General features: G+C 45.7%; 1 protein-coding gene across 1 annotated transcript in view; it reads right to left on the bottom strand.

Annotated features, from left to right (window-relative positions):
- Nucleotides 1–27,552, bottom strand: part of P3H3 (prolyl 3-hydroxylase 3) — a 107,582-nt gene that overhangs the window by 57,155 nt on the left and 22,875 nt on the right. Inside the window, exons 2-4 of the mRNA XM_078651518.1 lie at nt 4,427–4,579; nt 4,158–4,344; nt 2,237–2,368 (exon numbers count right to left, since the gene is read on the bottom strand). Coding sequence (XP_078507644.1) covers nt 2,237–2,368; nt 4,158–4,344; nt 4,427–4,579 — 472 coding nt within the window. The remainder of the gene's footprint in view (nt 1–2,236; nt 2,369–4,157; nt 4,345–4,426; nt 4,580–27,552) is intronic.

The raw sequence follows: 27,552 nt of genomic DNA, 5'->3' as shown, positions 1-27,552 counted from the left end.
AGATCCTACAGTGCACAATTAATCCCAGGACATCTACGGTACCCTGTGTGTTTGCATTCCCTGTATGTCAGAGCTGGTGTCTGGAATGCTGAGAGTGAAAGATGTAATACAGTGATGGTGTGTGGTCTGCAGTGGAATCCGGAAACAGGGACAGATGGAGTGCCGATGGAGCCCTGGCAGGACCTACCTGCTGCTGTAAGATAAGGGCCTAACATAATACAAAGAAATAACTCCTATCTTGAAAGGCTCTAAACTCTTAGTCTGATGAACCTGCCCTCTGGGAAACGGCCATTACAATGCAGCTGGTATCACGAAATAGCCTTTACCACATGGGACTTACAACGCAGATGTTACCATGCATAGCCTTTACCAGGCGTGATTTTACAACTAATATGCCGTTACCACGCATGCCTTTACAATGAATTACGTTGTAAAGGTAATAAACGTAAGGGCATATGTGTGGTACAGGTGTTAAGGGCATGTGCGTGGTAGAGGCAATCAGCATCTTTACCTCAGAAGACAAAGACATCTTCCGCTTATAAAAAAACCAACAAAAAAAACCCTACAAACCTGCACGTCAGCCTCAACCAAGTGGAACTGGTACGGCTTCGTCCCCCTTTTCTTGCTGTAGGTATGGGGGACTTCACACAAGGGCGTGGGGCCTAGGGTTTTAGGGCTGGTTCCGTGGTGGGTCTGGCGTTAGGGCTCAAGGCTGGGTTTTTGTTTAGGGCTAGGGGCGGTAGTAACAGGGGGCAGTTTTAGGGCTCAGGGCTGGGGACTTTTTTTTTTTGGTCTGGGTTGGGGGGGCTGGAGGGGGGATATTGCAGCAGCCTGTTTTAGGGCTCAGGGCTGGGATCAAGAGAGGTTGTTTTGATTTTGAGGAAAACCCTTTACCACTCATATGCCTTTAACATTGATGGCGTTACAAAATTCGCTGTAAAGGCATGCGTGGTAAAGGCATAATCGTTGCAACAGCCTGCATGGTAAGATAACGTTTGGTAATGGTACCAGCGTTGTAACCACCGCAGGGTAAAGGCATGCGTGGTAGTCGAATGCGTAGTTCCATCATGCATCCCTGCCCTTCAATTACAACAACACCATTACCTTTTACTAGCTGCTGCATACTCTCTGATCTGCTACCTGATTCCCCCAGAGTCTTCTGCTATTTCTAGAAGCCAATACTTGACCCTCGGACACCAATTCCTTCCAATACGTGATGCCCAATTGGTAAATGCATTAGTTTTTTGGCCTATTTCCTAATCTGGGCAACCATAGCCTTTGATGCCTTATGCCTCAGATACTCAATTTTCTGCTTTTGGGAACCCAATGAATGTTGAATGTATTGGACGTCTATGTGTAACTGGCGCGCCTTCCTCCTATTCTAGGCATCCATATTTCTTGTACCTTTGGTGCACAATATACATCCGCTGCTCGCGTCTACATTGCCGAGAGGACTGCTGCCCGAAATATATCTGCCATATTACTAAAATCGACTCAAGACCTGAAACTCCATGAATATCAAAGTGACATCAGGTCAAACAGAAATCTCGTGAAGACGCCATTATCAGGGTGTTGGAAATTGAGGAAAACCAGAATACAATCAGGAAATTCCCCCTTCTCCACTGGTAGGAGTCTCTGCAAAAGTTCCAAAATCTGAAGCTCTGGAATTTTCTAAAAGGGTCATTATTTTAATGCAGACTATGCCGTCCTGAAGATGGCCTAAAGGATTTGCACGATAGAAAACCGAAACGTCGACTAAGAATCCAACTCCCTATGTATTAATGTACAATTAGTGACTGTATTCTGTAGTAAAAAGTTTGGGCAAAATTTTGATTTTATGAGGAGAGGATTTTTTACTTATGAAACTGAGGTGTAAATAAGATGTACCCTTTCTTCATTTGTATGCATTTGATGTTAACCGTAGAGTTGAATGTACACTATAAACTTTGAAAATCACAATAGATAATATATTTTTCAAAAGATATCCCCGTGTTTGCTGCTTTTTTGTTATATCTTGATTGAAATTTCCTGTGCATTAATGCTTAAATCTATGATCAATACATAGAAGTTCGCAGAACTTAATGGTATTAAAACTGTGGAATTGTTAGAATAGCAGTTTTCTGCTCAAACAAAATCCCTTGTAGGCAACTTGACTCGATACAATATTCATCCCCAGCACTTGCCACATCCCCTATGGTTCTTGTAGATCCCCCCACAGTGCATGCGCCCCTCTCACCGCTCCCATAGGCAAAGTGCAGCAGATCAAAGTGCGATGGGAGAAAGTCGTCAATGGCGTATCTGCGCCCGGGTTTCGTGGCGATGTCCAGCACACACTGCTGCTTGCACTGCAGGACCTGCATATAGTGATCTGGAACAAAGACAGAGGAACTGGTTATCGGTCCTCTGGTGGAGGCGTTCATGGGCGAACCGAGTCAGGATAGCACAAGAATCCCTTAAACAACGCTGGGGTCATTTCATGATTTCATGGAAAATCAAATACCATTCATGGGTTATTTTAGGAGTGTGTAAAGTTTGTCTTTTCGCTGGGGTTGTTTTTCGAAATTCGAATTTTTAGTACTTTGCAAACCTTGCGATGTTTCCCAGTTTACCTTCATACATGCATCTGTTACTGTGCAATGCATGATCCTTTCTATCCCATTTCTCTCTAATCTGACCCAGCCAGGCTATGAATGTACGACAACTTTTTCTCTGCAAGTTTAACTTTAGCTGAAGTTTTTTATGCCCTAAGGGCCAGATGTAGGTAGCCAAATACCGGTCGGTAAAGCCGAAATTCGGTAAAATTCAGCTTTACCGACCGGTATTTAGCCCTATGCGATGTACGTATTACCGAATGCCTTCGGTAATAACGAATCAGTAAATCCAAGGGGGACAGTTACCAATTCCTTATTTACCGATTGGTGAACACCGAAACAAACAATACCGAATCGGTAATAATTCCGAAATGCGATGTAGCAAAATTCGGTAATACCGAATTTGACCAAAATCGGTATTTACGAATCGGTATTGGTGATTCGGTAAACGATTGCTTCCGAATCGGTATTTTTTACCGATTTTTACCGAATCTGTAAATTTTACCGATTGTTTACGTACATCGGAGATACCGATTCCTTAATACCGAATAGTTAAAATTCTGTATTAAGGAATCTGTATTTCACGATTACCTTCATCTGGCCATTAGTGCCATATGTATTATAAACCCGTTTCGCAAGTCCTTAATAGCGTTTTTTTGCGAATCGCTATTAAGGACTCGCAAAATGGAATGTATGTAGGAATCCCAATATTAATTGTGATTCCTTAATATTCCTTGATTGCCTATCGCAAATTGCGATTCACAATTAAGGAATAGTTTCCCATTCATTCCCGTGGGCCTAGAGGCCCATAGGAATGAATGGGAAGACAGTCGCAATTTGCGAGTACCCATTAGGTACTAGCAAATTGCAAATGCAATTCCAAGGGTGCAAGGGTGTCAAAAGGATACTATGTTGCACCTCTGAAATATGTGTGTGTGTGCACATGTGGCGCACATACATGCCCTAAGGGCCTGTATGTATGCCACATGTCACTTTGAAAAAAGTGCATTTTTCAAAGAAATCGCAAAATACCACCAACTTGAAGTTGGTGGTAATTTGCTATTTCTTACGCCAAAATGCCACAACTTGGGTGCTTCATGCATCGCATTTAAGGAATTGCAATATGCGATTCCTTAAATGCAATCGTAAAATAGGGAATCGCAAAATTTGCGATTCCCTATTTTGCGATGCCCTTTTGGGATGATACATCACAAAAGGCCTTTTCCCGTTCCCAAACTAGCCGGTTCTGAGAATCTGCACGTTTACAAACGGGAAAAGGGCTTGATACATATGCCCCTAACAGTAGCTACTGCCTGAGAATTCATGTATTCACAAACATTTTAAAATAGTTAAATATGGATTTATGATACAGAAACTGTCAGAAAGGTCACAAAACAGGCAAACGTGGAAAAGCAAAAACACTCAGCATCCTTTGAAAATGTGCATCTTTTTTCTACAGACCTTCACGAAGGTTAAAAAAGAACAAAGATGTAATGGCCTCAAATGTTGTACATGAGCACTTTGCTCCCCAACACCTGGTAGCACATAATGACAGATGGGGTTTACCTGCTATGGCCTCATAGAGTTCCTTGTGTTGCTCCTCCTCACTCTCCTCTTCTTCGTAGGGCCCTTCACAGAGCACCCTGCACTCTTCTAGTGCCTTGAAGGACTCGTTCAGCGACACCTCCAGGAGTGGAATAGCCTCCTGGTACTGATCAGCCTCATAGTACCGCAATGCCGCCTCATACGCTTCCTGCGGGACCAGATGGTTCCTTGTTAGGCAGATACTGAATGAGAAGATCTAGGTATACAAAAGAAACCGACAAAGGACTTACCCAGTGGGGCTGGGCTTCAAGGTCGCGGAAACTCTCCTCCTGCACTCCGGCCATCTTCCGGTACTTGCTAATGTCCTCCTTCATCTGCAGGTGCCGAGGATTGGCCACAAAGAACGTGTGAGCTGCTGAGGCGGCCTCGTTGAGCTTCTTTTGCTGTACAAAGTACCAGGAAGAACATTATGGAGAAGCGCTCCCACAAGAACACCGTCAAGGGACAGTATAATTCTACTAGAAACATTCCATTAACCCCATACATCTTCCTTAACACAAATTAGAACATTGGAATGTTGGGAGCTCCATTGAAGACAATTGAGTGCTCCCTGCTTCTATGGGCCGGTAAAGGCCGGCAGAGCAACATTCCAGTGTTTTACAAAGTCCTCTCGGAGTTCGAGGGGATTTAAATCCCATCGAGCTTCGAGAGGCCTCGGTTTTATTCGTTAGAACATTCTGCCCTCTAGTGGCAGAATGTTCTAATAGCCTTATAGCCCTTCGTAGCAGGCCTATACCGGCTATTAAAGTCCCACTCCCTTGATAAAGTCCCTTGCCTTTGGCTCGGGCCTTTAATGTGGGAGTGGGCCTTTAATAGCCGGTATAGCCTGCTACGGCGGGCTATAAGGCTATATTAGAACATTGGAATGTTGGCAGCTCCATTGAAAACAATTGAGTAGCTCCGGGATTATAATGGCTGGTATAAGCCCGGAGCTCCAACCTTCCAATGCTTCTTTGTTTACAGCTGTGGTTGTGAACAAAGGCTTCAGGGAGCCTGAGCGGATTACAATCCCCTCACGCTCCCTGAAGCCTTTGCTTAATTTGTTAGAACATTCTGCCCTCTAGTGGCAGAATGTTCTTATAGCCTTATAGCCCTTCGTAGCTGAGCTATACAGGCTACTAAAGTCCCGCTCCCTTGTAAAAGGCCCTCGCCTTCTGCTCGGGCCTTTAACGCTGGAGCAGGCCTTTAATAGCCGGTATAGCCCACTACGACAGGCTATATAGCTATATTAAAGAAATAAAAGAAAGCAAAGAAAAGAACAAGAAATTAAGATACACTTATGCAGCAAGATATATAAAGGAAATTAAATAAACATACAAATAAACAAATCAAAATAATACATAGTCCTGTGGTCTTTCTGGTAACTTGATCACTCTTTTGGTGGGTTCCGAGCATACATATCTATCAACGTTGATTCCAGTATCCTCATGGACATCAGAGAGATCTCAACTCATTATTCCATCCTAACTGAAATTTTCACCAACATTAGAGAGGGTCGAATCAGCGTGCAGGTTGTCATGTGAGCCTTTACCCAAGGCATCTCTAGAGCAAAGGTTTTTTTCTTGACCCTAGTGCAACTACGCACCGCAATTTTCAGCTGAATTTCCTTTCTAAAGAACCTCTTTATGATAGGGCTTTATCTTAACAAAGGAACCTTTATTACAACATACACTATTTTTTTTAACAAAACTGCACTAGAGGTGGTAGTTCCATTCTGAACCCTAAAAACTTTTTAATCAAGGCCCAATGACCAACCCCTAAACCTTTGTCCCACAGGATCCAAATGCTCTCTTGCCAGCTGTTGTATCTCTTCTACACATTCCCTCATAGTCTGTTTCCAATTTTGATCACACAGGTTAATAACACACCACTTTGGACTCAATATTGTTCTTGCTTCTCTTCCTCTGAAGAAGGGTCTTGAACCAGTCACAGAGTGAGGTGTGTTCAAATGACTCCACACTTTGTTTCTCAATTACTTCTTAACGTTTATTCTTGACACAATGGCAATTTGTACACGTTCTTTCCCACAAATCCATTGGCATCAGGAAAATCAAAAAAATTTTTTTCACGTTTGATACCAATGAGCTTTAGATATGTTCAAATTTTTCAGACACAAAATGTGTGCCATTATCGGACACTAAAATATCGGGCACACCTTCTTTTAAACAAGCATTTGCAATGCAATAGGTCTCGCATTAGGAAAGTTTGAGCTATTGGTATTGTAAATGACACATTTTTTATTAATGTTTTATTTTTGAAAATACCGAAATTAATAGCGTTGTCATTTACAATGCCAATAGTTATAACTTTCGCAAATGTGACACCTATAGCATTTGTAATGCAATATGTGTTGTATTTATGTGACTTACATGTATTGATATTACAAACAACAATGGGTTTTATTTTTTTTTCAATATTTAATACTTAAATGAAAGTTATTATAATTTATAATGGCACTAGCTTAAAGTTTTGTAAATAACTTTTGTGAAGATTATGTTCAGTGTATTTTATTGTGACGAAAATCCAAGAACGGAAGTGAAATATTAACATCTTTTTGTTACATTTTGTGGCAGGGGAAAAAGGGCATTGCTGTGGGGAGGGGGGAGGAGAAATGCGACACGGCCTGGCGGCCGTGAAAAGTGCGAAATGATCTCTTTCAAGTGAAGCTGCTGGAGGCAGATGGCTGGCTTTCATGTGCACGCACTTTCAGGTCAATGCGCTTGCGCATTGAGCCTGCTTTTCACGGGCACAGCATGAAATCGCCCGATGTTTAAGCTCTTGTTAAGCCCTTATATTCTCGCAAGCTCAATGCGCAGCGAGACCTAAAAAAGCAACAACTATGGCCTCATTGTATATAATGGAAATGGCAAATGCCTCAGTTCTTGTGGGAGAGAGTGTGGCGTAACGGGGTAAAGAGCAGCGGACTTTGGAGCGTGGAAATCAAGCATTGGAGTCGCTCAACATCCTGTGATTGGCAAAATGAATATGTCTTTATGTAATGTTACCGGGGCCGTATTACATAAGGTGCCCCGGGGCGCAATGGGCATTTGCGTCCGCTTTGCACGCCCCCAGGGCACTTTGGTATTATAGAAGGGGGTGCAGACGCTTGTGTGTTCCCTTCTATAATACCGATAGCGCTGACGCACTGGCCCTCCACTGCCACCTTTCCAAAGGCACCAGAAAATTGAGAAATAGTCAATCTCATTTCAGGCTTGTCTGCCCCAGACACTGACTTTAACTTGTCTTACAGCGGCTTGGAACTTAAGATCTGCTGATCACAATCTTGTAGCAGTAGAGAATCTACTCTGTGCTGCCCCAGACCCTGTGTCTTCTACCTCCCTAGCTGCCTGCACTGAAGGTCCCTGCCACCCAATATTAGGGTCATTTGTCCTCTCCAAGCGCTTAAAAACGTCCTTAAAATACAACAACTGGAAAGTTACAATAACTGAAACATTCTGTTGTAAACAAGTAAAGTTCCCATCTTCATGCTTTGATAGCCTGTAGATATGCACTGTCATTGCTAGCCTGTAGATATGCACTGTTATCGCTAGCCTGTAGATATGCACTGTTATCGCTAGCCTGTAGATATGCACTGTCATCGGTAGCCTGTAGATATGAAGTGTCATCACTGGCCTGTAATTATGCACTGTCATTGCTAGCCTATATGCACTGTCATCGCTAGCCTGTAGATATGCATTGTCATCGCTAGCCCATAAATATGCATTGTCATCACTAGCCTGTAGATGTGTAGTGTCATCGCTAGCCTGATGATATGCATTGTCATCACTAGCCTGTAGATATGCATTATCATCGCTAGCCTGTAGATATGCGCTGTCATTGCTAGCCTGTAGATATGCTCGGTCATCGCTAGCCTGTAGATATGCACTGTCATCACTAGCCTGTAGATATGCATTGGCTTCACTAGCCTGTAGATATGCACCGTCATCTCTAGCCTGTAGATATGCACTGTCATCGCTAGCCTGTAGCTATGCGCTGTCATCGCTAGCCTGTAGATATGCATTATCACCGCTAGCCTGTAGATATGCACTGTCATAGCTAGCCTGTAGATATGCACTGTCATCGCTAGCCTGTAGATATTCACTGTCATCGCTAGCCTGTAGATATGCATTGGCTTCACTAGCCTGTAGATATGCACTGTCATCGCTAGCCTGTAGATATGCATTGGCTTCACTAGCCTGTAGATATGCGCTGTCATTGCTATCCTGTAGATATGCGCTGTCATCGCTAGCCTGTAGATATGCATTATCATCGCTAGCCTGTAGATATGCACTGTCATCGCTAGCCTGTAGATATGCACTGTCATCGCTAGCCTGTAGATATGCTCTGTCATCGCTAGCCTGTAGATATGCACTGTCATCGCTAGCCTGTAGATATGCATTGGCTTCACTAGCCTGTAGATATGCACTGTCATCGCTAGCCTGTAGATATGCACTGTCATCGCTAGCCTGTAGATATGCTCTGTCATCGCTAGCCTGTAGATATGCACTGTCATCGCTAGCCTGTAGATATGCATTGGCTTCACAAGCCTGTAGATATGCACGGTCATCGCTAGCCTGTAGATATGCTCTGTCATCGCTAGCCTGTAGATATGCACTGTCATCGCTAGCCTGTAGATATGCATTGGCATCGCTAGCCTGTAGATATGCTCTGTCATCGCTAGCCTGTAGATATGCACTGTCATCGCAAGCCTGTAGATATGCACTGTCATCGCTAGTCTGTAGATATGCATTGGCTTCACAAGCCTGTAGATATGCACTGTCATCGCTAGCCTGTAGATATGCTCTGTCATCGCTAGCCTGTAGATATGCATTGTCATCGCTAGCTTGTAGATATGCATTGTCATTGCTAGCCTGTAGATATGCACTGTTATTGCTAGCCTGTAGATATGCACTGTCATCGGTAGCCTGTAGATATGGAGTGTCATCACTGGCCTGTAATTATGCACTGTCATTGCTAGCCTATATGCACTGTCATCGCTAGCCTGTAGATATGCATTGTCACCGCTAGCCCATAAATATGCATTGTCATCACTAGCCTGTAGATGTGTACTGTCATCGCTAGCCTGATGATATGCATTGTCATCACTAGCCTGTAGATATGCATTATCATCGCTAGCCTGTAGATATGCACTGTCATCGCTAGCCTGTAGATATGCATTGGCTTAACTAGCCTGTAGATATGCACTGTCATTGCTAGCCTGTAGATATGCGCTGTCATCGCTAGCTTGTAGATATGCTCTGTCATCGCTAGCCTGTAGATATGCAGTCATCGCTAGCCTGTAGATATGCACCATCATCGCTAGCCTGTAGATATGCACTGTCATCGCTAGCCTGTAGATATGCACTGTCATCGCTAGCCTGTAGATATGCGCTGTCATCGCTAGCCTGTAGATATGCACTGTCATCGCTAGCCTGTAGATATGCACTGTCATCGCTAGCCTGTAGATATGCATTGGCTTCACTAGCCTGTAGATATGCACCATCATCGCTAGCCTGTAGATATGCACTGTCATCGCTAGCCTGTAGATATGCGCTGTCATTGCTATCCTGTAGATATGCGCTGTCATCGCTAGCCTGTAGATATGCATTATCATCGCTAGCCTGTAGATATGCACTGTTATCGCTAGCCTGTAGATATGCACTGTCATCGCTAGCCTGTAGATATGAAGTGTCTTCACTGGCCTGTAATTATGCACTGTCATTGCTAGCCTATATGCACTGTCATCGCTAGCCTGTAGATATGCATTGTCATCGCTAGCCCATAAATATGCATTGTCATCACTAGCCTATAGATGTGTACTGTCATCGCTAGCCTGATGATATGCATTGTCATCACTAGCCTGTAGATATGCATTATCATCGCTAGCCTGTAGATATGCACTGTCATCGCTAGCCTGTAGATATGCACTGTCATCGCTAGCCTGTAGATATGCTCTGTCATCGCTAGCCTGTAGATATGCACTGTCATCGCTAGCCTGTAGATATGCATTGGCTTCACTAGCCTGTAGATATGCAGTCATCGCTAGCCTGTAGATATGCTCTGTCATCGCTAGCCTGTAGATATGCACTGTCATCGCTAGCCTGTAGATATGCATTAGCTTCACAAGCCTGTAGATATGCACTGTCATCGCTAGCCTGTAGATATGCTCTGTCATCGCTAGCCTGTAGATATGCTCTGTCATCGCTAGCCTGTAGATATGCTCTGTCATCGCTAGCCTGTAGATATGCTCTGTCATCGCTAGCCTGTAGATATGCATTGGCTTCACTAGCCTGTAGATATGCACTGTCATCGCTAGCCTGTAGATATGCTCTGTCATCGCTAGCCTGTAGATATGCACTGTCATCGCTAGCCTGTAGATATGCATTGGCTTCACAAGCCTGTAGATATGCACTGTCATCGCTAGCCTGTAGATATGCTCTGTCATCGCTAGCCTGTAGATATGAAGTGTCATCACTGGCCTGTAATTATGCACTGTCATTGCTAGCCTATATGCACTGTCATAGCTAGCCTGTAGATATGCATTGTCATCGCTAGCCCATAAATATGCATTGTCATCACTAGCCTGTAGATGTGTACTGTCATCGCTAGCCTGATGATATGCATTGTCATCACTAGCCTGTAGATATGCATTATCATCGCTAGCCTGTAGATATGCACTGTCATCGCTAGCCTGTAGATATGCACTGTCATCGCTAGCCTGTCGATATGAATTGGCTTCACTAGCCTGTAGATATGCACTGTCATCCCTAGCCTGTAGATATGCGCTGTCATCGCTAGCCTGTAGATATGCACTGTCATCACTAGCCTGTAGATATGCATTGGCTTCACTAGCCTGTAGATATGCACCGTCATTGCTAGCCTGTAGATATGCACTGTCATCGCTAGCCTGTAGATATGCGCTGTCATTGCTATCCTGTAGATATGCGCTGTCATTGCTATCCTGTAGATATGCGCTGTCATCGCTAGCCTGTAGATATGCATTATCATCGCTAGCCTGTAGATATGCACTGTTATCGCTATCCTGTAGATATGCACTGTCATCGCTAGCCTGTAGATATGAAGTGTCTTCACTGGCCTGTAATTATGCACTGTCATTGCAAGCCTATATGCACTGTCATCGCTAGCCTGTAGATATGCATTGTCATCGCTAGCCCATAAATATGCATTGTCATCACTAGCCTATAGATGTGTACTGTCATCGCTAGCCTGATGATATGCATTGTCATCACTAGCCTGTAGATATGCATTATCATCGCTAGCCTGTAGATATGCACTGTCATCGCTAGCCTGTAGATATGCACTGTCATCGCTAGCCTGTAGATATGCTCTGTCATCGCTAGCCTGTAGATATGCACTGTCATCGCTAGCCTGTAGATATGCATTGGCTTCACTAGCCTGTAGATATGCAGTCATCGCTAGCCTGTAGATATGCTCTGTCATCGCTAGCCTGTAGATATGCACTGTCATCGCTAGCCTGTAGATATGCATTAGCTTCACAAGCCTGTAGATATGCACTGTCATCGCTAGCCTGTAGATATGCTCTGTCATCGCTAGCCTGTAGATATGCTCTGTCATCGCTAGCCTGTAGATATGCTCTGTCATCGCTAGCCTGTAGATATGCTCTGTCATCGCTAGCCTGTAGATATGCATTGGCTTCACTAGCCTGTAGATATGCACTGTCATCGCTAGCCTGTAGATATGCTCTGTCATCGCTAGCCTGTAGATATGCACTGTCATCGCTAGCCTGTAGATATGCATTGGCTTCACAAGCCTGTAGATATGCACTGTCATCGCTAGCCTGTAGATATGCTCTGTCATCGCTAGCCTGTAGATATGAAGTGTCATCACTGGCCTGTAATTATGCACTGTCATTGCTAGCCTATATGCACTGTCATAGCTAGCCTGTAGATATGCATTGTCATCGCTAGCCCATAAATATGCATTGTCATCACTAGCCTGTAGATGTGTACTGTCATCGCTAGCCTGATGATATGCATTGTCATCACTAGCCTGTAGATATGCATTATCATCGCTAGCCTGTAGATATGCACTGTCATCGCTAGCCTGTAGATATGCACTGTCATCGCTAGCCTGTCGATATGAATTGGCTTCACTAGCCTGTAGATATGCACTGTCATCCCTAGCCTGTAGATATGCGCTGTCATCGCTAGCCTGTAGATATGCACTGTCATCACTAGCCTGTAGATATGCATTGGCTTCACTAGCCTGTAGATATGCACCGTCATTGCTAGCCTGTAGATATGCACTGTCATCGCTAGCCTGTAGATATGCGCTGTCATTGCTATCCTGTAGATATGCGCTGTCATCGCTAGCCTGTAGATATGCATTATCATCGCTAGCCTGTAGATATGCACTGTCATCGCTAGCCTGTAGATATGCACTGTCATCGCTAGCCTGTAGATATGCACTGTCATCGCTAGCCTGTAGATATGCTCTGTCATCGCTAGCCTGTAGATATGCTCTGTCATCGCTAGCCTGTAGATATGCACTGTCATCGCTAGCCTGTAGATATGCATTGGCTTCACTAGCCTGTAGATATGCACTGTCATCGCTAGCCTGTAGATATGCATTGGCTTCACTAGCCTGTAGATATGCGCTGTCATTGCTATCCTGTAGATATGCGCTGTCATTGCTAGCCTGTAGATATGCATTATCATCGCTAGCCTGTAGATATGCACTGTCATCGCTAGCCTGTAGAGGAGTACTGTCATCGCTAGCCTGTAGATATGCGCTGTCATCGCTAGCCTGTAGATATGCTCTGTCATCGCTAGCCTGTAGATATGCACTGTCATCACTAGCCTGTAGATAAGCATTGGCTTCACTAGCCTGTAGATATGCACTGTCATTGCTAGCCTGTAGATATGCTCTGTCATCGCTAGCCTGTAGATATGCACTGTCATCGCTAGCCTGTAGATATGCATTGGCTTCACAAGCCTGTAGATATGCACTGTCATCGCTAGCCTGTAGATATGCTCTGTCATCGCTAGCCTGTAGATATGCACTGTCATCGCTAGCCTGTAGATATGCATTGGCTTCACTAGCCTGTAGATATGCTCTGTCATCGCTAGCCTGTAGATATGCATTGTCATCGCTAGCCTGTAGAGGAGTACTGTCATCGCTAGCCTGTAGATATGCTCTGTCATCGCTAGCCTGTAGATATGCATTGTCATCGCTAGCCTGTAGAGGAGTACTGTCATCGCTAGCCTGTAGATATGCACTGTCATCGCTAGCCTGTAGATATGCATTGTCATCGCTAGCCTGTAGATATGCATTGTCATCGCTAGCCTGTAGAGGAGTACTGTCATCGCTAGCCTGTAGATATGCACTGTCATCGCTAGCCTGTAGATATGCACTGTCATCGCTAGCCTGTAGATATGCATTGTCATCGCTAGCCTGTAGAGAAGTACTGTCATCGCTAGCCTGTAGATATGCACTGCCATCGCTAGCCTGTAGATATGCTCTGTCATCGCTAGCCTGATGATATGCATTGTCACCACTAGCCTGTAGATATGCATTATCATCGCTTGCCTTTAGATATACACTGTCATCGCTAGCCTGTAGATATGCACTGTCATCACTAGCCTGTAGATATGCACTGTCATCGCTAGCCTGTAGATATGCATTGGCTTCACTAGCCTGTAGATATGCACTGTCATCGCTAGCCTGTAGATATGCGCTGTCATCGCTAGCCTGTAGATATGCTCTGTCATCGCTAGCCTGTAGATATGCACTGTCATCGCTAGCCTGTAGATATGCATTGGCTTCACTAGCCTGTAGATATGCACCATCATCGCTAGCCTGTAGATATGCACTGTCATCGCTAGCCTGTAGATATGCGCTGTCATCGCTAGCCTGTAGATATGCGCTGTCATCGCTAGCCTGTAGATATGCTCTGTCATCGCTAGCCTGTAGATATGCACTGTCATCGCTAGCCTGTAGATATGCACCATCATCGCTAGCCTGTAGATATGCACTGTCATCGCTAGCCTGTAGATATGCGCTGTCATTGCTATCCTGTAGATATGCGCTGTCATCGCTAGCCTGTAGATATGCATTATCATCGCTAGCCTGTAGATATGCACTGTTATCGCTAGCCTGTAGATATGCACTGTCATCGGTAGCCTGTAGATATGAAGTGTCATCACTGGCCTGTAATTATGCACTGTCATTGCTAGCCTATATGCACTGTCATCGCTAGCCTGTAGATATGCATTGTCATCGCTAGCCCATAAATATGCATTGTCTTTACTAGCCTGTAGATGTGTACTGTCATCGCTAGCCTGATGATATGCATTGTCATCACTAGCCTGTAGATATGCATTATCATCGCTAGCCTGTAGATATGCACTGTCATCGCTAGCCTGTAGATATGCACTGTCATCGCTAGCCTGTAGATATGCTCTGTCATCGCTAGCCTGTAGATATGCTCTGTCATCACTAGCCTGTAGATATGCATTGGCTTCACTAGCCTGTAGATATGCAGTCATCGCTAGCCTGTAGATATGCTCTGTCATCGCTAGCCTGTAGATATGCATTGGCTTCACAAGCCTGTAGATATGCACTATCATCGCTAGCCTGTAGATATGCTCTGTCATCGCTAGCCTGTAGATATGCTCTGTCATCGCTAGCCTGTAGATATGCACTGTCATCGCTAGCCTGTAGATATGCATTGGCTTCACTAGCCTGTAGATATGCACTGTCATCGCTAGCCTGTAGATATGCTCTGTCATCGCTAGCCTGTAGATATGCACTGTCATCGCTAGCCTGTAGATATGTATTGGCTTCACAAGCCTGTAGATATGCACTGTCATCGCTAGCCTGTAGATATGCTCTGTCATCGCTAGCCTGTAGATATGCATGGTCATCGCTAGCCTGTAGAGGAGTACTGTCATCGCTAGCCTGTAGATATGCACTGTCATCGCTAGCCTGTAGATATGTATTGGCTTCACAAGCCTGTAGATATGCACTGTCATTGCTAGCCTGTAGATATGCTCTGTCATCGCTAGCCTGTAGATATGCATGGTCATCGCTAGCCTGTAGAGGAGTACTGTCATCGCTAGCCTGTAGATATGCACTGTCATCGCTAGCCTGTAGATATGCATTGTCATCGCTAGCCTGTAGAGGAGTACTGTCATCGCTAGCCTGTAGATATGCTCTGTCATCGCTAGCCTGTAGATATGCATTGTCATCGCTAGCCTGTAGAGGAGTACTGTCATCGCTAGCCTGTAGATATGCTCTGTCATCGCTAGCCTGTAGATATGCATTGTCATCGCTAGCCTGTAAAAGAGTACTGTCATCGCTAGCCTGTAGATATGCACTGTCATCGCTAGCCTGTAGATATGCATTGTCATCGCTAGCCTGTAGATATGCATTGTCATCGCTAGCCTGTAGAGGAGTACTGTCATCGCTAGCCTGTAGATATGCACTGTCATCACTAGCCTGTAGATATGCATTGTCATCGCTAGCCTGTAGAGGAGTACTGTCATCGCTAGCCTGTAGATATGCTCTGTCATCTCTAGCCTGTAGATATGCATTGTCATCGCTAGCCTGTAGAGGAGTACTGTCATTGCTAGCCTGTAGATATGTACTGTCATCGCTAGCCTGTAGATATGCACTGTCATCGCTAGCCTGTAGATATGCATTGTCATCGCTAGCCTGTAGATATGCATTGTCATCGCTAGCCTGTAGATATGCATTGTCATCGCTAGCCTGTAGAGGAGTACTGTCATCGCTAGCCTGTAGATATGCACTGTCATCGCTAGCCTGTAGATATGCATTGTCATCGCTAGCCTGTAGAGGAGTTCTGTCATCGCTAGCCTGTAGATATGCACTGTCATCGCTAGCCTGTAGATATGCATTGTCATCGCTAGCCTGTAGAGGAGTACTGTCATCGCTAGCCTGTAGATATGCTCTGTCATCGCTAGCCTGTAGATATGCATTGTCATCGCTAGCCTGTAGTGGAGTACTGTCATCGCTAGCCTGTAGATATGCTCTGTCATCGCTAGCCTGTAGATATGCATCGTCATCGCTAGCCTGTAGAGGAGTACTGTCATCGCTAGCCTGTAGATATGCACTGTCATCGCTAGCCTGTAGATATGCATTGTCATCGCTAGCCTGTAGAGGAGTACTGTCATCGCTAGCCTGTAGATATGCACTGTCATCGCTAGCCTGTAGATATGCATTGTCATCGCTAGCCTGTAGAGGAGTACTGTCATCGCTAGCCTGTAGATATGTACTGTCATCGCTAGCCTGTAGATATGCACTGTCATCGCTAGCCTGTAGATATGCATTGTCATCGCTAGCCTGTAGATATGCATTGTCATCGCTAGCCTGTAGAGGAGTACTGTCATCGCTAGCCTGTAGATATGCACTGTCATCGCTAGCCTGTAGATATGCACTGTCATCCCTAGCCTGTAGAGGAGTACTGTCATCGCTAGCCTGTAGATATGCTCTGTCATCGCTAGCCTGTAGATATGCTCTGTCATCGCTAGCCTGTAGAGGAGTACTGTCATCGCTAGCCTGTAGATATGCACTGTCATCGCTAGCCTGTAGATATGCATTGTCATCGCTAGCCTGTAGAGGAGTACTGTCATCGCTAGCCTGTAGATATGCTCTGTCATCGCTAGCCTGTAGATATGCATTGTCATCGCTAGCCTGTAGAGGAGTACTGTCATCGCTAGCCTGTAGATATGCTCTGTCATCGCTAGCCTGTAGATATGCATTGTCATCGCTAGCCTGTAGAGGAGTACTGTCATCGCTAGCCTGTAGATATGCATTGTCATCGCTAGCCTGTAGATATGCATTGTCATCGCTAGCCTGTAGAGGAGTACTGTCATCGATAGCCTGTAGATATGCACGGTCATCGCTAGCCTGTAGATATGCATTGTCATCGCTAGCCTGTAGAGGAGTACTGTCATCGCTAGCCTGTAGATATGTACTGTCATCGCTAGCCTGTAGATATGCTCTGTCATCGCTAGCCTGTAGATATGCATTGTCATCGCTAGCCTGTAGAGGAGTACTGTCATCGCTAGCCTGTAGAAATGCATTGTCATCGCTAGCCTGTAGATATGCTCTGTCATCGCTAGCCTGTAGATATGCATTGTCATCGCTAGCCTGTAGAGGAGTACTGTCATCGCTAGCCTGTAGATATGCTCTGTCATCGCTAGCCTGTAGATATGCATTGTCATCGCTAGCCTGTAGAGGAGTACTGTCATCGCTAGCCTGTAGATATGCACTGTCATCGCTAGCCTGTAGATATGCATTGTCATCGCTAGCCTGTAGAGGAGTACTGTCATCGCTAGCCTGTAGATATGCTCTGTCATCGCTAGCCTGTAGATATGCATTGTCATCGCTAGCCTGTAGAGGAGTACTGTCATCGCTAGCCTGTAGATATGCACTGTCATCGCTAGCCTGTAGATATGCATTGTCATCGCTAGCCTGTAGAGGAGTACTGTCATCGCTAGCCTGTAGATATGCACTGTCATCGCTAGCCTGTAGATATGCATTGTCATCGCTAGCCTGTAGAGGAGTACTGTCATCGCTAGCCTGTAGATATGTACTGTCATCGCTAGCCTGTAGATATGCACTGTCATCGCTAGCCTGTAGATATGCATTGTCATCGCTAGCCTGTAGATATGCACTGTCATCGCTAGCCTGTAGATATGCATTGTCATCGCTAGCCTGTAGAGGAGTACTGTCATCGCTAGCCTGTAGATATGCTCTGTCATCGCTAGCCTGTAGATATGCATTGTCATCGCTAGCCTGTAGAGGAGTACTGTGATCGCTAGCTTGTAGATATGCACTGTCATCGCTAGCCTGTAGATATGCATTGTCATCTCTAGCCTGTAGAGGAGTACTGTCATCGCTAGCCTGTAGATATGCACTGTCATCGCTAGCCTGTAGATATGCACTGTCATCGCTAGCCTGTAGATATGCATTGTCATCGCTAGCCTGTAGATATGTACTGTCATCGCTAGCCTGTAGATATGCACTGTCATCGCTAGCCTGTAGATATGCATTGTCATCGCTAGCCTGTAGATATGCATTGTCATCGCTAGTCTGTAGAGGAGTACTGTCATCGCTAGCCTGTAGATATGCACTGTCATCGCTAGCCTGTAGATATGCATTGTCATCGCTAGCCTGTAGAGGAGTACTGTCATCGCTAGCCTGTAGATATGCACTGTCATCGCTAGCCTGTAGATATGCACTGTCATCGCTAGCCTGTAGAGGAGTACTGTCATCGCTAGCCTGTAGATATGTACTGTCATCGCTAGCCTGTAGATATGCTCTGTCATCGCTAGCCTGTAGATATGCATTGTCATCGCTAGCCTGTAGAGGAGTACTGTCATCGCTAGCCTGTAGATATGCATTGTCATCGCTAGCCTGTAGACATGCTCCGTCATCGCTAGCCTGTAGATATGCATTGTCATCGCTAGCCTGTAGAGGAGTACTGTCATCGCTAGCCTGTAGATATGCACTGTCATCGCCTATCACATAGCAAGCAGGAATGTCTGTCTGCAACTGCTGGACAATGGGCCTATGTATGCAAACAATGGTTTATTGGCATGTGTGTGCTCAGTACTACATCCTTGCTAGTTATGTACCACCACTGTTGCTATTTACATTCCTCTACAATTAGTACTGCTGCTAATGAAATAAAATATAACAAAGGTCAATCCAACAACTATCCTAACTTACAATATACTTAAACGTCATGAGCAGTATGCTTTAGGCAACACCGTGACGTTTTACACATAGCAGTCATACTACTAAACCACACTTTTCCGATCAATAGTCGCCATCAAGACGCAAGAAACACACCCACACAGACGGCGGCACATACATGTCTTATTTTTCGACAATCTTATTGCGCTCTGAAGACAAGGAAAGCCAGTTTACATTTTAAGATCTACAAAAAGAGAGGTATAAAGCTGATACAGAAATATACTTTGATACCGAAAAAGGCAGTCAAAGGCGGATTCACTAGCACAGAAATGTAAACACCGGTACTTGTGAAGATTCAAAGGTCCCCGAGCACCATAATTGCAGGTACCGAGGAGATTAAATGAAGTCGAAGTAGGGAAAATTCACGCCAGACCATTGGAAAAATAATAAGAGATGGCGGAGCTGAAGTCAGGCGCGTTCATTTTGTAGGTTGCTCTATGTGTGGGTGACTGTCTGTGTGAGAGTGGCTCTGTGTAGGTGGCTCTATGTGTGTGGCTCTGTGTGGGCGTAAATGCAATAGGTCATGCATTTGCGAGCGATTAAGCTATTGGCATTGTAAATGACAATACCATTTATTTATGATAAAACAAAAAATCATGAGCAATGCCAATAGCTCTACCTTTATTAATGCCGAAACCATCACATTGTAAATGCTTGTTCTTCAGTTGCTATGAGACTTTGTTTCTAGACATAGCGCCAAGAGGCCTTGGTGCATGCGCACTTTGCAAAATGTATTAACATAAAAAACTCAAGATATAGCCTTTAACTAGAACCTACAGGCCTGAGTCACAGGCCACACCCCCTTCACACAGAGGGCATGCTCTGGGGTCACTGGTGCCTCGTGCACGGCCCAGGGCACACAGGGGACACAGCTGGCATTCCTTGTATGTACGTCACACAGAGCACGGCCTAAACCCATATATTGTGCATGATATATAAACGCACATCTGCCTTTGCTACATAGACGTGTGCACAAATGCCTCCAAGAATATTCAGATAGCTCAGGGGGTTAATGCAGCTGTTGCAGAGAGAGGTTTTAGAGCTCAGAGCTGGTGTCTTCTGCAGAAAGCAGTCTGAAACCTCAGACCACGGGCTCAACCCTTACAATGACTGCTGAGAGTGTGTTTAAATGCCCCTGCTGTAAAGTTCTCAGCAGATCACACGTTCCAGTCCCAGCAAAAGGCCCCGGGGTGAATGTGTCCCAAGACTGCTGAGGGGGAGAGAGCAGCAGCAGAGGCGCAGACTGGGGTCTGGAGAGACCGTGACTGTAGAGAGAGGTCGAGGAAAGAGAGAGGGCGACGAAGGGAAACTGATGGGAGAAGCAGCCGGGCTGAGTCAAAGATGCCTCCAGGCAAGCTGGGAATGTTTGTTTTGTTGTGTAAACAAACAAACGAAAGGGTTTCGTTCATTCACACGCAAATCTAGAAAGTGACACCCAACACAAGGAGGGGCTAAAGCGTCTTCCTTGGGTGAGGCCGCCCCGACCCGCCCCGTCTCTGCTGCTTGCTCCACGGGTGTCGGACGCAGCGGGCTCTAGGACCCGGGGGCTCCCTGGGGCGCCGCGCATCACAGGAGCCACGTAGGCTGCACCGCTGGCACCGCCCAGGACTCCCTGCCACAGGGTCTCGCCCCATCATGTCTCCTACAGGGCCTCGCCCCTTAATATCTTTTTTATTTATTTATTTATTTGTTTATTTATGCGTTTTTATATAGCGCGAACTTTACCCGAAGGCATCAGAGCGCTTCACAATAGGTACAGAAAATTACAAGTGAACAAATTACAAAAGCAGACAATAAGTTACATGTGGTAAAAGTGACCATTGTGAGCAAAACAAAATACATGAGGTAGTAAACAGTGCATTACAGGAGGAAAGAGTGACAAGTGTGCAGGTTACAAGAGAAAACAAAGTACAATTAGAGGTAATATAGTGCAATATATGCTCCACACTCAGGCACAAGAACAAACGTTACGTAGGCAATGGTGGCACTTGTGCAAGTATCAAAAACAAACAAAATGTGAGAGGTAGCAAACAGTGTGTTACAAGAGAAAAGTGGCGTGTGCATCGTTACAAAAGAGAACCAAACACAGGTAGAAGGATAATACTGCAATAAATGGCATACACTCCAACCACACAAACACACTGGGAAGGTATAAATGGTATTGTTACCCCGAATGGGAGGGACTGTATTATTGTTTGCGGGGGAGATTTCAATTATAATTTGTGTGTTCATGAGAGGGGGGTTGTGGATTTACGGGGGAAGACGAGGATGATATTTCCCCACACTTTTCCCACCAGGAAGGCAGTGACTCATTGAATGATATGTTGGCATCTTTTAATCTTGACTTTGTTAACAGGCTGTGCACCCCTAGTGTTGAATTTGGAGCAACCTTTGTGGGTAGAGGGCTCGGCACCACTATAGATTTTATCATCGCCTCGGAAAGCCACGCTACTTGGTATGCAGATTATTCCACCCATCCTGTAGGATTTAGCGACCATCTCCCTCTTTCCTTTGCTATTAACATACCTCAGGCTAAGTCTAGTTCACTCATAGAGAGATTGTCGTGGCTGAAATCCTGTTATATGCCCAGGCAAAATGGCTATGCCATCAAATGGAGCCAGATTGACCCGGAGGTTATGTCTGTAAAGATAGTCAGGGGATCCTTGGAATCTATTGACAGGTGTCTAGATGTAGTTTCTTCTCACAAGGAGACACTGGCAGCCTTTGATGATATTACACGGACCGTACGAGATAGTCTGTCCCGTAAGGGGAAAGGCCCCACCTCTAGGATGACGACCAATTCATGGTTCGATGCCCCATGCTCTAGGGCGCATTCACATCTTATGGATGCGCTACATAAAAAGATCAGGGACCCGTGTGAGGTGGCCAACTGCAGGAAAGACTATCGCCTTTCCCGGAAGATCTGTAACAACAATATAAAGCAGGAGGCATGGAACAATCTGGTTACTGCCGCACAATCAAAGGATAGCACCCTATTTTGGCGAGCAGTCAATGCACCCTTTTTTAACGCACCAAATAATGCCAGGGTTGAGGTGGCCATCAATGAAGCCTCCTGGATTGACTTCTTCTCAGAAGTTTATAATCCGGACGGGTTTCCTAAACTTGTGGATATGGGGGATCCGGATTGGGACATGGCCAGGAATTTTCAACCGGTTAATTTAGACATCTCAATTGGCGAAATGTCCGCCGCCATCGAGCAGAGTAGGGGAGGTAAAGCCCCAGGAATAGATGGGGTTCCTATTGATTTATTTAAATACCTAGTTGACTTATGGTCTCCCATACTGAAGAGAGTCTTGGACGCTAGTTGTGAGCTGGGGTTTCCTGGGACCTGGTCCGATTCCATTATTATACCCATCTTCAAGAAGGGAGATAGAGAGAGCCCTTCTTGTTATCGCCCTATCTCCCTTCTTGATTCCTTTATGAAAATTGCGGGAAGGACCGTCCTGAACCGGTTATCTTCCTGGGTGGAGGAGGAAGCAGTACTATCTCCGGTCCAGTACGGATTCCGCAAGGGGATGGGAACTGTGGAACAGGTCTTAAATTTCACACTCCTTCGTGGAAAATACGTCCAGGCTAAGGCAGGTAAACTCTATGCGGCATTTGTCGACCTGAGTGCCGCATTCGACTGCGTGAAGCATGATCGACTGTGGAAGGTGTTAGAGGATCTTAAAGTAGAACAGGCCATTATCTCTTTTTTAAGACAACTCTATGTGGGGGCAAGGGCAAGGGTGAGATATGGAATCAGTGGAGAATGCACCAAGCCATTTCATGTAAAGCGCGGAGTAAGGCAAGGGTGCGTACTCGCGCCCCTCCTTTTTAATCTGTATACAAATGATTTAGAGGATGTCCTGGTGTCCAAAGTTATTGACTCGCCCAGAATTAATTCCAAGCAAGTGGTGTCATTATTATATGCTGATGACGCCGTCATTATGGCGAAGACAGAGAGAGGTCTGCAGCTAGCCCTGGGTGCTTATATGAACTTTATGGATTCCAGGGGTTTGTCATTAAATGTGAAAAAAAACTTTGCTATGACGTGCGCCAGGGGTAAGTCTAAAACCTGCAAACTGTTTGCACGTAAGGAAAGAGTGCAGACTACAAAATCTTTCTCTTACCTAGGAGTAGTCCTTGAGGGGGGGGGGACTTTGGGGCTCAGCCATTAGGAGCAGGACCCTGTCGTTCAAAAAAGCTACCGCAGCACTCATTGTCTTTTCACGTAAAATGGGTAAAAGACCCCCTGAAATCCTACTCAAAATGTATATGGCCAAATGCGTTAGTACAGCCATTTATGGGGCCGGTGTTTGGGGCATCCAAGATACTAGGGAATTACAAGTTGTAGAAAATGCTTTTTTAAGGTATATCTTGGCCGTCCCACCCAGTTTATCTGTGTTTAATTGTCATGCTGAGCTGGGGGTTAGACACATTAGCGACTTGATTGCAATGCAACCCTTGCTACTTTGGCACAGGGTTTGGACAGGAGCAGACTTGGAACTCAATAGAGAGATTCTTCGCGATGTTATGGCTCTTGACAAATCCAATAATATAGCGTGGTTGACATACATTCAAAAGTTTTGCCAGGATCTGGGGAAGCCTGAGTTTTACACGTCACCAGAGGAGCTAGCCAGGATCTCGAGGAGAGATCTAAAGAATAGCTGTTGGCTCCATTTAGAATCCTTGCGCCTAGGTTCTGAGCTGAACAAGGAAACGGTAGCGCGGCACCAATTGCTGCTCACCTCGGCCAACATGGAACCCTATTTGAGCTGGTGCACCAAGGGTTTTGACAGATTTTTACTTACTAGGCACAGATTTAACATCTTTTTTCGCCTGGTGTCTTTCCCACATCCAAACGATTGGTCTAAAATGCTTACCAAATGTCCATGTGATGGGAGGGCAGAACAATCAACACTCCATGTGATTTTCTTTTGCAAATTTTATCATAATGAGAGAGTTCGATGGATCAAACCACTCTTGAAAAACCATGGAACTTGGTATCAGTGCCGCCCAGCCCTACTGTATCTCCAATTACTTAATGATGAACTGTTTGTGGCCACCGTGGTCGGCTTTTTAAAAAGTGTTTTTAGAAAAAGGAAAAGTTTAATATGTTTATAATATATCTTCATCTTTTATTCTGTAGTTGGCTCTAAATGCATTGTTATTTTTATGTATATATGTATCGTTTTTCTTTCTCTGATGTAGCTTTTATGGTTTTTTAATTTACAAAAATCGAATAAAGCTTTTCTACTACTACTACTACACTGGGAAGGCACTGCCATAGTCATGGAGAAAAGAGTTTTCAATAATGGGAGGTCTTCCTTCAGATAATAGAGAGGGCGTGACTTACTTTAGGAGGTGTCTTTGGAGGAGGAGAACTTTAAGGTCCGTTTTGAAGACCTGGGAGGAGGTGGTGGTCCGGAGCTGAGGCGGAAGTGAGTTCCATATTCTCACCGCGTTGCCTGAAAAGGATTGGGCCATCGTTCTTTCCTTCTTGAATGTGGGAGGTTCAAGCAGTAGATTTTCCGCATTACGTGATGGTCTAGAGCCTCCAGAGAGTTTCAGTTTATTCGCCAGGTAGCGAGGAGAGAAGGAGTGCAAGGCTTTGTGGGTGATACAGGCAGTCTTGTAGATAGATCTTGCCTCGATGGGAAGCCAGCGGAGGGTGGATAACATCGGTGTGATGTGGTCGCTTCTTTTGGCCCCATAAATGAAACGAGCTGCTGAATGGAAAACAGACTTAAGTGGGGACAGGTGAGATTTGGGGAGGCCAGTAAGAAGAGAATTGCAGTAGTCTAGTCTGGAGAGGACCAGCGATTGCACGAGGGTTTTAAGGTCCTGTTCCTGGAAAAGGTGACAAATTCCCCAAAGAAGGCGCAGTTGGTATCGAGCAGACTTTGCAATGGAATTGATGTGGGAGATTAGATTGCGTTTTTTTGTCGAGTGTGACACCAAGGGATTTTGCGCTGTCGACAATGATGGGTTTGTTGTTAAGTAGATTCATCTGATCCATCCATGATTGAACCGGGGAGGAGAGAGTGAGGAGGAGAGGAGGAGGAATTCAGTTTTGGAGGGATTTAGAATCAGTTGATGAGTTGACATCCAGTTTTGAATGGAGTCGAGAGTAGAGCTTAGGATGGAGAGATCGTGAGTGGAGGCAACCTTGAGGTAGATTTGAGTGTCGTCTGCAAAGAGATGATAGTGGATCCCGCATTTACTTAGGAGAGTTCCCAGTGGTTCTAAATAGAGATTGAACAATGTGGGTGCGAGTATAGAGCCTTGAGGAACCCCTTGACCTACTGCCACAGGAGAAGAAAGACTGTTCTCTATTTTGATCATTTGGGATCTATCAGAGAGGAAGGAAGCAAACCATTTAAGCACAGTGCCCTCCATGCCCATTCTCTGTTGAAGAGTGTTGAGGAGGGTATTGTGATTGACAGTGTCAAAGGCTGCAGAAAGGTCAAGGAGAATTAGAAGACAGGACCCCCCCGAATCGAGTATCCTCAGCGCGTCATCAACCACTTGCAGTAGGGCTGTTTCAGTGCTGCAGTTTTGGAAGAAGCCGGACTGACAATTGTCAAGAAGATCATTGTCCTTGATATGACGAGAGAGTTGTTTCGCTACACATCTTTCTGAGATCTTCGCAAGAAAGGGTAGAATAGTGATGGGGCGGAAGTTGTTGAGGCCATTCGCATCAGCAGTGGGTTTTTTAAGCCGAGGGGTGACCTGCCCCGTTTTAAAGGGGACTGGAAGGGAGCCTTGACAGAGGGAGAGGTTGACCAGAGTAGTCCAATAGGAAAGGGAATGGGTATAGAAGTCAATGGCAATGGCACTGGGGATGGGGTCCAGAGAGTGGTTGGAGGGCTTTGTTTCGTGGATGTACTTGAGGAGGGCATCTTCAGATATGGAGTCAAAGTTCTGCCAAATGGCTGACGATTTGCGCTCCTCTGGAGGGGTAGGATGAGCGACCTGATCCACAAGTGATTTCACTTTTTCATCGAAGAATATAGCGAAATCCGCTGCTTGTTTTGTAGAATCCTCCACCTTGGAAGTTGGGGGAGAGCAGTTAGGAATCTTGATGAGATCAAATAGTTTTTTGGGTCTATATTTGGCTGTGTCAAGAAGGGTTTTGAAGTGCGATGCTTTCCCAAGGAAGATGTGCTTGTGGTACTTGGATCTTGCTGAACGAAGCGTGGCTAAATTATCTGTGGAGGGCACTTGCCTCCATTGTTTCTCCAGGTGTCTTAGCTGCTTCCTTTCTTCATGGAGGGATTTCTTGAACCAAGGAGCTGAGGGAGTGGGCCTTATCTTTTTGCTTTTGAGTGGAGCGACGTTATTGATTTCAGCTGCAAGGACTGTGAGGCATTGGGAGGTGAGTTCGTTAACATCTAGGTTCGGGTCTAGCCTTGGAAGTGATAACAGAGCTGATTCACAGAGGGGTCCGACATCAATATTTTTCGCATCACGGAACCAGGAGGTAGCCCTCTTAGGTTGACCAAGGGTTATAGAGTGTGAGAGGTGAAGAGAGAATGGGATGAGGAGGTGGTCGGACCAGTCTACATGAATAGGGGTAGTGATAGAGAGCATGCCTGCTTTAGAAATAACAAGGTCCAGGATTGAGCCCTTAGAGTGTGTTGATTTTGTGCAGTGTTGGATAAGATCGTTTGCAGAGAGGAAGGAGGCCAGCGAGTTTGCCGAAGAGTCATGCGGTACGCCCCAGTGGAGGTTGAAGTCACAGGGTTTCACCCAAGCATGTCTGCCACAGGCTCTCACCCCAGCATGTCTGCCACAAGGTCTCTCCCAGCATGGCTGCTGCAGGATCTCACCCCTTAATGTCTCCCACAGGGTCTCACCCTTTAATGTCTGCCACAGGGTCTCACCACAGCATGTCTGCCACAAGGACTCTCCCATCATGTCTGCCACAGGGTCTCACCCCTTAATGTCTGCCACAGGGTCTCACCCCTTAATGTCTGCCACAGGGTCTCATACCTTAATGTCTGCCACAGAGTCTCACCCCATCATGTCTGCCACAGGATCTCACCCCTTAATGTCTGCCACAGGGTCTCACCCCATGTCTGCCACAGGGTCGCACCCCATCATGTCTGCCACAGGGTCGCACCCAATCATGTCTGCTGCAGGGTCTCACCCCTTAATGTCTGCCACAGGGTCTCACCCCATCATGTTTGCCACAGGGTCTCACCCCGACATGTCTGACACAGGGTCTCACTCCTTCATGTCTGCCCCAGGGTCTCACCCCATCATGTCTGCCACAGGGTCTCACCCCGTCACGTCTGCCACAGGGTCTCACCCCGTCATGTCTGCCACAGGGTCTCACCCCATCATGTCTGCCACAGGGTCTCACTCCTTCATGTCTGCCACAGGGTCTCACTCCTTCATGTCTGCCACAGGGTCTCACCCCATCATGTCTGCCACAGGTTTCACCCAGTCATGTCTGCCACAGGGTCTCACCCCATCATGTCTGCCACAGGGTCTCACCCCATCATGTCTGCCACAGGGTCTCACCCCGTCATGTCTGCCACAGGGTCTCACTCCTTCATGTCTGCCCCAGGGTCTCACCCCA

This window comes from Lissotriton helveticus, chromosome 7 (genome assembly GCF_964261635.1).
Source record: "Lissotriton helveticus chromosome 7, aLisHel1.1, whole genome shotgun sequence".
Lineage (NCBI taxonomy): Eukaryota > Metazoa > Chordata > Amphibia > Caudata > Salamandridae > Lissotriton > Lissotriton helveticus.
The sequence above is the reverse complement of the archived record's forward strand: the minus strand, read 5'-3'. Positions and strand labels throughout refer to the sequence as shown.